Below are 12040 nucleotides of genomic sequence, written 5' to 3'. Positions count from 1 at the left end.
CCCCCCTCCCCTTCGAAATAAATTTCTGGCTACACCACTGGCTGCAAGTACCTTGGCCATATTTAGGTCTCTGTGTACAAGTTCTATGAGCACTAGCTATGTTCTCTTATTGCACCAATTATGTAAGTGGTAGCTGCTTTTTTGCTAATTGTTAACTTTTCTTTTCACTGCCAGGTTCATATGCATTTTTATCTGTTCTTACACTTGCAGACAAACCACTTCGTTGCCAGGCCTGCTCCTGACCCTACTCAAGTATTCCGGCCAAGAAACATATCTGCGCCACCTACAAAACCAAGGCCATTCCGACTTGCATCTATTGAAAGACACCAACAAAGCCTAGAAGGTTTCCGAAAGAAGGTATCTGGCACTTTGGCTTAGTAACCAAGTAGTCTCTTCAAATATCTTTCAAACTTTCAAATATACAGTACCATCACTACATCCTGTATCCCTCAAAACAGTGTTGCCACATTTTTTCCATAATAGTAGTAGTTATACAAGCAGTCGAACAACTTTTTTTCAGATGCAGAGAGGACCATAAAAATAATACATTTAAACCTCGATATAACGAAGTCTGTAAAATCTGCACTTCGCTTCGTTATATCGAAATTTCGTATTTAAATGCGAATGTTTATGCAAATTAGTACAGTCGCTGATCGATTTTTCTTGCATGGAAAGGGGCTGAAGAATTTTCCGAATTATATTGGGCAATTGAAAAAAGCAAGTTTGAATGAGAAAACAAATCATTTTGATGAATTTGGGAGTCGGCGACGAATGATACAGTTTTGTGCCCCGTCGACGATATCTTCACATCGGCAGTATGAATTAAGCAAAGCCAGCCATGCTTTCACATGCACTCCGCCCCGCAGCTGAGAGCGCTGCCCGCACTGGGACGACGTTGGGATGAAAAGTGCCGGCAGCAGGGAGCAACTGGTTCGCCTCTCGCTACAACGGGTCACTGAAACTCAAGATTAAGCAACCTCCAACACTAAATGCGCGGGAAGACAGATTACATAATGCCACGTTGTCTCGGCATGCCCACTCTTTACACGTGCGGCAGATTACCTTTAAAGCAGGGTGTGCAGTGCACATGCGTTCAGCCGCGCTTACAGCCATGCGCAGCCACGGCCGGGACACGTGCCAACTTACCCCCTACTCCACCCTCCAACCCCCTCGCACGTACTTGATCATGTTACTGCGAGCTCACTCCCCTTTTCTTCTTTCCCTTTGCATGCAGGAAAAGGTGGCACACATGAAGCCGCTATCTTTGTCTCACCCTCGCACACTTTTGCTCGCACCTAAAGTACACAGTGCACAGGGCCACCGAAGTGGAGCCACATCATGTTCTATATAAAGTCCAAGTGTGATAAGATCCTATCGCCCCTCATGCACTTTGTGCTTTAGGTGTGAGTGAAAGTGTGCGAGGGTGAGACAAGAAAGATAGTGGCTTCACGAGGGCCGCCTTCCAGCTGGAGCAGAGGGATAGAGGGAAAGGGGAGCGAGCTTACTGTAATGCAATTAGGCGCGCGAGAGGGGCAGGGGTTGAGGTGGGGAGGATCAGTTGGCGGGCTCGCGATATTTAGCACATTTTGGCCGTGGCTAAAGAAATTTATATGTCCCCTATAGCTGACTTGTTGCTCTACAACGAATGTTATGTAGAAGTACTGCCACTCCCCTTCACAGATGCCACTGTGCTGGCCTCTGTGTTAGCACTAACAGCAGTGCCTGTGATGCATTTGACAAGTGTGCCGATGGATAGCAAGTGTTGAGTCCTGCTGCACTGCTCCAGGAATTGCTCAACTTGTACGCCGCATGTTGTAAAACAGTACAGGGTGGAACGGCTGACGAATGCGTTGCAGTTTGACGACATGATGTACTAAATCTTAACTGATGACCGACGAAGTATTTAAAGCCATCTAGGATAGGAAGGACACAGAGGTCACTGAAGTCACTGAATCACTGAAGTTATAATATCAGCGGCAGAAAAGACAATACGCCAGTCATCTGGTATTGTGCGCAAAAAGCTAAATCCTTGGTGGACGAACGAAAGTACTGAAGTCGAAAAAAAAAAAAGAAAGGCCTGGGGAATCCTACGGAGGTACCTCACCTATAGCAATCTCTTAAACTTCAAACAAGCCAAAGCCAAAGCACGGTTCATTCGAAGACAGGCTGAAAAATCATCATGGCACAAATACATATCTTCAATCAATAGTACAGTAACATCAAAACGAATGTGGTACCAGGTGAGGAAATTTAGAGGAGAATACTCATCGTACACGATACCACTACTTACATGTCCAGGCACACAAACAGCAATACAAGAACAGGCAGATATACTTGGCGAACATTTACGTGATGTATTTAGTTCAGGGAATTATACAAAGGAATTTTTACAGTACAAACAGTCTGCTGAAAAACAGAAGCTGCCCATTACTTGCGCGTCAAATGAACCGTACAATTCCCCTCTCACACAACAAGAAATAAACAGTCCTTTCTGCAGGGTAAACAACAGCGCCAGGTCACGACCGTATTCACTAGGCCATGCTGGCTCATCTATCTCAGGCATCTGTAGATGCTCTCCTTAAATTTTTCAACATAATCTGGGAATCTGGTATAATGCCCGAAGAGTGGAAAAAAGCAATAGTAATTCCATTTTTAAAAGCCGGTAAATCCCCAACATCTGCAAGCAGCTACAGACCCATTACCCTCACAAGCTGTTTGGCAAAATCATACTAAAGCATTATTAATATAAGACTCATTTATTTTAGAATCAAGAAACCTCATAGGCCCCCACCAGTGTGGATATAAAAAGGGTTGTTCAACTACTGACCATCTTGTCCGTCTAGAACATGAAATTCGACATGCATTTTTACACAAACAACACTGTCTTGCAGTTTCCTTCGATTTAGAAAAAGCCTATGATACCACATGGAGATATGGAATTGTAAGAAACCTGGCTGATCTCGGCATCCGTGGTAAAATGCTGAATTGCCTAGCTGATTTTATGTCTAATAGAACATTTCAGGTACGTCTGGGTACAGTACATTCTCATACATTTACGCAGGAAAATGGCGTTCCATAAGGCTGTGTTCTCAGCACGACACTGTTTATAGTAAAAATGAACTCAGTTAATAAGATTATACCATCGTCTCTTATGCACTCTGTTTATGTAGGCGATCTCCAAGTGGTTTGCCACGCCTCAAATTTGCCATCCTGGGAAAGGCAGCTTCAAATGACAATAAATAAACTTACACAATGGGCTAACAAAAATGGTTTCCGTTTCTCCACACAAAAAACAGTTACAGTTTTGTTCTTTCAGAAATGAGGGCTACACAGCAATCCAGTCCCGAAATTGAACAACACCATACTGCAGGTGAAACAAGACCATAAGTTTTTAGGAGTAACCTCTAACACCAAACTTAACTTCCTAACTCACATAAAAGCACTAAAGATTAAAGCAAATAAAGCTCTAAATATCCTTAACGTTTTGTCTCGTAAGCACTGGGGTTCCAACCGAACGTGCCTTTTACGTGTTTACCAATCTCTTGTACGTAGCCTTTTAGACTATGGCTCTGTGGTTTACTGCTCAGCCAGACAGTCCTACATCCAACGACTTGATCCAGTACATAACCTTGGCCTGCGACTGGCAAATAGGGCCTACAGAACTTCACCTATTCAAAGTTTATACGTCGAGTGTAACGCACCCTATTTGCAGCAGTGCAGAGCATTACTCACTTTTTCTTACATACTTATTCAGTCATCACCGCAACACATATGCTACAACATCCTCATACAATGTGACTCATGCTTACACTATACAAATAAACCGAACATGATTAGGCCACTCGTCCTGCGGTATGAGCAATACTGTCAGGATTATGACATTCACCACGAAGTCCTCCAGGTTGCCAAAAAACCACAACGGTTGGCCCCGTGGTACGATTTCACACACTTATGTGATTGGACGTTAACACATCTAAAGAAAAGAGACATCCCACACGAACACATTATACAAGAATTCCGTGCACTTCAGGACAAATATCAAAATAACATGCAATATTACACTGACAGCTCTAAAACAAAAGATAGCGTGGGTGTGGGGGCCGTAACGGAAAAGTGGGAAACAAGTATTCGATTGCCACAACACGCCTCTGTTTTCATGGCCGAAGTTTACGCTATATGGGTTGTTGTTAAAAATATTGCTGATAAACACAAAAATGCACTCATATACACTGACTATTTAAGCACACTGAAGGCTCTACAGCTGAAATCTGAGTGTGAACCCCTGATAGGAGACATCTTAAACATGGTGGCACTTAACAAATACGGGAGGTCAATTCATTTCTGCTGGGTCCCAAGCCATGTTGGGATACCGGGTAACGAAACAGCTGATAGATGTGCATCGATGGCAGCGTACAAAGAGATAACAAACACAACACTTCCATACAAAGATAGCATCTGTGCGATAAGAAAAGTCTTAACGGTAAAATGGCAACGCGAATGGGAACACTGTGCCGACAACAAGCTACACCTCACTAAACCCATAGTTTGCGAGTGAAATTCATGTTATAATCTGGAGCGGTTCACCGAAGTAGTTTTATGCTGACTACGCATTGGGCACACACACCTCACACACAATTATTTACTTACGAAAGAAAACACACCAACATGCGAAAAATGTCGAGAGCAACTAACAGTTATGCACATATTGCTGACATGTACGCATATTGAAACACAGACGAGCACTTTTGCACAAATTATATAAACTACACATACCTTTACACCCTGCTCTAATTTTAGGTGATGATCCGCTTGTCCCATTATGTGACGTCCATAAATTTCAAGATGACACTGGCTTTTTATATGAAATATAGATTATTAACACAGCCTTTTCCTTCATAAACTGGATTTTAAAACACCTCGTGTTTGGCGCAGCATAGCCTTAGCCGCTTTTGCGCCATTAAACCCCATTTAAGTAAGTAACAGAGGTAAAAAAGGCAACAGTAGTGTTAAGCCTGGGAAAGAACCGAGAATTTTCATGTCGGGAGAGGCGATAGTCGCATTTGATCATTAGGAACTTTACCTTGCATCACTCGCACGTTTCTCCGCGGACTCATGCTTCTCTTGGACTTATGTTAAATAGAGGTTTTCTTTTGTTGAACATGCTTAACCAGCTCTATAGTGAGCAGTGTGGTGCGTGATCTTTACAATGAAGTGACCTAGATAAGAAAAGATTTTGAAGGTCTGAAGCACTTTGTTATAAAGGTGTCCAACTGAAAACATGCAGATAAGAAGAAAAAAATTCACTAGGAATAGATTATTTCATTGTTTTTACCATGTAAGCAGCACAGGGAACTTGCTAAAGACTTGTTCTGTTTTTGCACTTCATTGTAATACTACATAATATCGAATTGAAATTTTATGGTAATCATGGGTTATGTCTTGTGGCGTCCTGAAGAGCACACATCTTATGTGATCTCAACTGTACATTGCAATCAGTTTAGGTTATGTAACTGAAGTGCAATTTTTAACTTGCACATTTAGTTTGGAGCTTCCTGTCATGAGGTTTCTTTTTTTTCCACTTGGCCCAACTAAAACTTCATAAGTGTGTGCATGCAGTGGCTTCTGGTCGATCATGTACAGACTTACATTCCCTTCACCTAATCCTGGACCTCTCTTTGTGACTACCACAGCACCGAAAATGTGGCAAGGCCTGAAATTGATTGTTTTCTGCAGTAGTCAACCAAAATTTTCTTGCTCATATCTTTTAATGGCCAAATGGTAGAGGTGATAAGGGCAGCAAATTTGTTCAAAGCTGCAGTCTTTACTATACACATTTGATAGTGGCTGTTTACATACCTAACTGTGTGAGAAGTCGTTGCTAGACAGAGTAGGCATCTGCGAGTAGCAGAGTGTACGTGGAGGAGGAGGACCACAGTTAGGTGTGGCACAAATTGTGGGCTGAGAAGATGGCAATGCATGACCGTAGTGATACTGAATTGATAACACTTGTAGAGCGCAAGTAGTGGTTGGTGCTCCTTAGTCAAACAGGAATATGCACAAGCACAACAGGAAGCAAATTATATGGTTGCCAAGAACGCCAGCTCCGCTGAGGCCTGGCCCAGAGGCCTTGCTAGTAGAGTACAAAATCTTTTAATATTTTTAGTGGCCGTTCGGGCAAGTCGACATCATATTTGATCATCTTTGCTTGTTGCCAGACTTGGCAAAGTTCGAAAAACCCCATGATGCCTTCTGTCTGGAGTGAACCTACCAGAAATGCTGCTAAGCTTTTTAGCATGGGTCTTTTCCTAAACGATCAGCAGTGCTTTGATATGTGATATAAAGAGTTTAGAAGCTATTCTGATATGTATGAGAAGCTTTGGTCTATACAACATTGTAAACATAGTTCGTGGTTTAAATAAAAGCAGCCATGAAATAAGAATCACAATAAAAGGACGACAGTACTTGTCATCCTACTTTACTATCATTGTACTACACCTTCATTCACAGTCTATGTGCATATTTCATCACTTACTCCTTGCCATCTTACAGGTGGAACAAATGGAGATTGAACGAATGAAGGTGGCAAAATTTGTCGCGAGGCCTGCTCCGAGATCCCTGAGAGGTAAGTGAATAGACAAAAACTTCTGAGACGTGAACAAGTTTTAGCAGCTGCACATCATCGACAGTGAACAGCTGCCAGCACCACTTTAGCATCATTGAGTAGAGAAAGCGCAGTAAAAAGGAAAAGGTGAGCGCCTTGCAGAAGGTGTTAGTGGTGGGGAGCAGGGCTTGGGGCATAGGGGGTTCCAACATTCAAGGTGCAGACAAAGTAAACAGGATAGGTGCCGAGTGTAGAAAAGACAACTGTTCACTTTAATATGAATGGCAGCTAATTTTGAAAAATATTCATTACTGTTCTTGACTTGTTCAAGAGTTTAATAATTTTGCAGTATCCACTTTGTTTCAAATGAAAATTGTTGTACATACAGTTTCAGAACCAATGAGCCACTATAGCAGAACTTGAGGCACCCATTCCTAATTACTTTGAATTTATGCAAGGTGACAGTGCCACTGGGCTGGCTCAGATTAAAGTGAGGCAAACATATTTGGTTAGAATAAAAAAAAAATTTCAAGAACACTTCAAGGCACTGTACACTGATTGTACACTGACTTTGCCGTTGCAACTAATTGTTTTTAGGTGTGGCTATAGCTTTGTCTTCTAGGGGTCATATCAACATTCAGTTAAAGCTGATCATGTGGACATGATTCAGTGCTCATTATGTAAGGTTGTATAGCAGCTGCGACGTCTTGCATCTCGTAGTCTGCCATTCTTGCACGTGGCACACCTCGAGAACTTCACTCAGACGTCATTGATGGCTTGCAATGAAAAGCTGTGCGTAGTATCCATAACCAATAAAACACGTGCATCTGAGTGCTAACACTTTTCTGTCGTTATTCATTGTTGTATATTATGTAATGCTATCTCTGATGAGTTGGGACTGAATATTTAGGCTCTGAAAAGTGTTTGGAACCAAAAATAGGCTTTTAAAATTGCATAAGTTGTATTTCAGGCATTGCATAATAGAAATAAAGCCCCTAGACATTTTGCTCAACACAATTTTTTTCTGCTTAATTGGAATGCGCTGTCACTTCTGCAAGGAAACTGACTAGGTGTTGACCTTCTATCATGCAAAAAGATTGACTATATATCAGATAAATTCTCAAAAGCAATTTCATTTATGTGACCATGTGTAATAGTAGTCACTTGGAAAACTTCTGTCGCTCCATTAGTTCGATATAACACAGTGGGCTGAACGCAAGGAGGAAGTCCATATTAACTCTTTCCCTACAGAGTTCTTTGGCCAAAAACAATACAAAAATACCGATTGTTTTGTTTGCCTAAATAATTGTATGCACTTTGAAACAACCAAAAAATATCCTTAACAGCACTTTATTTGTAAGATACATAAAAAATATTTATTTGAAAGCATGAAAAGAGGATTGGCTTCACTGCAATGCACAGCAGAGTCTCAAACTTTGTGTAGTCCTCGTTGCAAAAGATGCCTCTGGAAATTCAAAAACAATACTGTGACAAGTGGGGCTCGTGCTTGTGGCAAAGGATGTCAGATTCCTAAATTGTAGACGTGGTGTGGTACATTTCAAAGCACATTCTTCACATTCCACTCCAATGCACTCCACATTCTTTGCACCAGGTATGTGTAGCAGTTGGTTTCACGGAGAATGAAATCTGTTGGTTCATTCGTTAGAAACAATTCAAAATACGGGGCACAGTTTTCATTCTCTGTCACAGGTACATTTATGCCAGGCACGGCTGTGAAAACAAACCTTGTCCACTGCCGACACGTTGAGATGCTGTCGTCAGAATCCGACGACTCGGAGCAGATATGCTGCTCAGTATCGTCGCTGCCACTCTTGGAGGAAAATCAAGCTTCTTCTTTACTGTCCGAGTCTGGCAAATCTTCTGCAAACAAAAATTTTCTTTTTTCATTTTTTCCGGAGCGAAGCCACTGCCGACACATGCACGCACAGAGCAGGATGTGATATTTAAATTCCAATTACCAGCATCGAAACGTTACTCATCCAAAATACAAGCTTTGAATGCATTTTTTTTTTTCATTTTTTTACTGTGCCATCTGTTGATGCCAAAAAGAACTAAACAAAATTCATCAGGGTATCTTGACAGCGGCAGTGCACAAGCGGTTTTTAGAGTGTGGACGAACCCAGCTCGTCTTCGGTGGGAGCGGTACAAATTGTGTGGACAAGCTCAGCTCAGGGAAAGCTCAGGTAGGGAAAGAATTAACTGAATGTAATTGCACTTTATTCATATCCTTGGAAAAGTTGGAAGAATGATGCTTCTGGAATTTACAGGAATTTGTCTACCTGCAGCTGAAGACAAATGAATATTTTAAAAATGTCTGTCCAGGAGTTGGAATTGAACTGTTAGTATGTTGGTCTTGTGGGAATGCATAAATGACGACTGTGAGCTGTTCTATCAGTGCACTTGCTTTGAGTAACATATTTGGGGTTTTTACACCTCCGTGGTGTCCTTGAAAACACTTGAAATTAGGAGGGGAGGGGGGGGGTTTCAAGGGCCCTTAATGCACCTTGAAAATGAATACGCTCCTTGAATTCCTTGAAAACTGCTTGGAGGCGACTTGTGAACATTCAAAGTAACAAACTCCGCATCGGCATTATGCCGTGGACACTTGTTTACTGGGAAGCGATCCCGTACAGTGTAGGTCCTTGTTTGAGAGTTTTGCTAAGCGATTGCAGTCTGGAATGACCACAGCCTCTGATTACAGGCTGTTTAAATCGCCATTTCCATCGTAATACTACACAAAACCAGATCAGTCGACCAAATGATACCACCATTATTGTTGTTTTACTAGTTGGTTTACATTGCAGCCATCATGGCCCCATTTTTAGGCATGGGCTGTAGAAATGCCTGGAGGAAAGCTAGTTTGAGCCATTTGGCTTTAATATGACATTTAATATGTGCCACAAGGGGAATCACATTGTTAGATTAGAAAAGTCTACTTTGAAAAGCCACCTGAAGAGCTTGAAGTCTGTGTGCTATTCAGTGGCTGCTTAGGTATGAATAATTACAGTTAAGAAGATTTGAATACCTCTTAATTTATTTTATGACTGAAGCTCGTATCAATCTCCTTGTATTTTGACCTGGAAATCTTTAAATTGTCCTTGATATTTGTGTCCGATGCTTTTTACAAGCCCTGCATGTTGCGCGTGAAATGCAGCAGCTTGTGAGAAAGCATGCAATGCCTGTGATATGCCACTTTTTGGTACTATCTCATGTGCACTCGCTTAACTCTTGCCCATCATGAGAAATTGGGACATGACTCATAAATAGGGCTAAGTAATAGTGCTCTGTCTATCAAGCTGATTCGTCCGTCTTTTACATCATGTATCAGTGGTAGCGTGTAGATTGTTCAGCCGTTCCAACAGCGATGATGGGTTGGAGGGCTTGCTTTTAAAAAATGGCACCCGCTGGCTGTCAAATGTCTATATAGAGTAGTGGAGCTTATCATTAGATGAAAATTCAGAGGACATTCTATGAACAAGGAACCCCCAGCTGCATGCGACTAAAGACATGCACGTGTTAGTCGAAATAAACTTGCATGTATTTCCACATATGTTTTAGAACTTTTTCACCGTGCATGTTTTGGTACTCTTCTGTGCACATGGCAAACAGTTCCAAAATAAGCTGATTACATGCAAAGCCTTTGTTTCATATGTCTCTGCCTTTGTTAAGAGGAAGCTTTAGCTCGGGCCCAACTCCGGCGCGGCCTATTCAAATACATGTAAAACGCAAAAACGCTTTTATGAGATAACCACTGGACAGATTTTGATGAAATTTGTTGCATTTGAGAGAGAAAGCTAAGTTCTAGTGACTGTTGGAAGCGGAATTTCAATTTAGGGCCTGAATTTTGTTAAAACGGTTTTGAAATATTCGACCGTTTGAAAAAAATAGAAGCACGAAGTTTACAAATTCATAGCTCTGCATCAAGAACAGATATCGCGGTTCTGTAAACGACATCCATGAGATCATTCAAAGCGGACAAATTTGATATGTCATTTTACATCTTACGTGAATTTGTTACGTTGGGTACAAGGGTTCTGCAAAAGCTGTATTTCCATATTACTAAAGTTTTTTTATATTCATGTGTAACATATCAATTTTGTCCGCTTTAGATGTACTATTAGACGCATTTCACAGAATTGTATTACCTTTTTTTGTTGTTGACTTACAGAGTTGTAAACTTGATAGTTTCGTTTTTTCAAAATTTGCGATTTTTGCCAATTTTTAATAAAACATTGACGACCTAACTCAAAAATTAGAAACCAACAGTCACTAGATTTTAAGTTCTTCTTTTAAATGCAACAAACCTCGTTAACTTCGGTGCAGTGGTTGCCGAGAAAAACGAATTTTCCTTTTACATGTATTTAGATAGGAGCACCCGAGCTAAAGCTTCCTCTTAAGTGAGCTTGTACATAGCTGTTCACTTCCATTTCAATAGAAAAAGGAAATTAGAAAAAGGTTGAAATTGTTATTTGGTGATCAGGCTGAACACTCGCAAAGAAGTGACTACCAATTATTATTTTTTCTCCCCCACCCCCGTCAAGCTCGTTCCAACAGCGTGGATCCAGCTGGTGATGTTAAGGCGAGACCAGGCCCTTCAGGTCACATCAGCAGACCGCGGCGCCGTTGAAGTGAGAACACATTTACCAGGAGCTGCTTTTCAAAGCTGTCCATTGATCATTGCAGCACCTGCTTCATGTAGCACTGGTCACAAGCATCACCCAATTTGGCGAGATTGTTTCGTGTTTGACTTGGGAAAGCTATGTATTCCTATTATGCATTAAAAAAAAGCTTTTCCTGCATATTTTACTTGTACACCATTTTCTCCCCCCCCCCCCCTGTGGTGCTTACACAGTGAAAAAAATTAATGCAGAATAACTTTTGGGAAATAATTGTATATTATTTATTAGTTTTTTTTTTCTTAGAGATCCTGGAAAACTGTCTTCTGGTCATTAATTCTTATTTTTATTTTGCATCGGATTGGAAAGCACCGAATTTAAAATACCTTTGGCATGCATAATGCAGCCCATTAGTGGTGGTGCTGTTGCAATCACCATTCATTTCAACACAGAAAAGTGCAAAACTGCTTTGTCCTGTTTCTTCCGAGGTCTGCATTGAGAGTATGACTAGGTGTCTGGAGCATGATATGTACATACCTGCAGTTGGTGACAACTTAGGGATGCCGTTGCAAATGCACTTCTGTTGAACTTGTTGAGAACTTAGATAGATTGCACCACCAGAAAGACATTCTTGTGGCTTTATTTGCTATGCTTTGTCTGCCACTGGTGGCCTAAATTTTGAAACAATTCTACTTTTATAAATGTGGCAGTCAATAAGACCCTATGCACATGCAAAATCATTGTGAACTGTTATATAATGTTGCATTATATATTGCTACACGCGTGTGGTATTTGATTGTTT

The 12040-nt window shown here is 41.2% G+C and overlaps 1 protein-coding gene across 3 annotated transcripts in view; it reads left to right on the top strand.

Moving 5' to 3' along the window:
- LOC139054096 (targeting protein for Xklp2 homolog) overlaps window positions 1–11423 on the top strand; it is a 94547-nt gene extending 83124 nt beyond the window's left edge. For all 3 annotated transcript variants that reach the window (XM_070530626.1, XM_070530625.1, XM_070530627.1), the window contains 3 exons: window positions 211–357; window positions 6550–6622; window positions 11164–11423. In XM_070530626.1, the coding sequence (XP_070386727.1) occupies window positions 211–357; window positions 6550–6622; window positions 11164–11249 (306 nt within the window). In that variant the 3' untranslated portion in view covers window positions 11250–11423. The remainder of the gene's footprint in view (window positions 1–210; window positions 358–6549; window positions 6623–11163) is intronic.
- Window positions 11424–12040: the final 617 nt, after the last annotated feature.

Source organism: Dermacentor albipictus, chromosome 1 (assembly GCF_038994185.2).
Source record: "Dermacentor albipictus isolate Rhodes 1998 colony chromosome 1, USDA_Dalb.pri_finalv2, whole genome shotgun sequence".
NCBI lineage: Eukaryota > Metazoa > Arthropoda > Arachnida > Ixodida > Ixodidae > Dermacentor > Dermacentor albipictus.
This window is presented reverse-complemented; position numbering and strand designations above follow the sequence as displayed.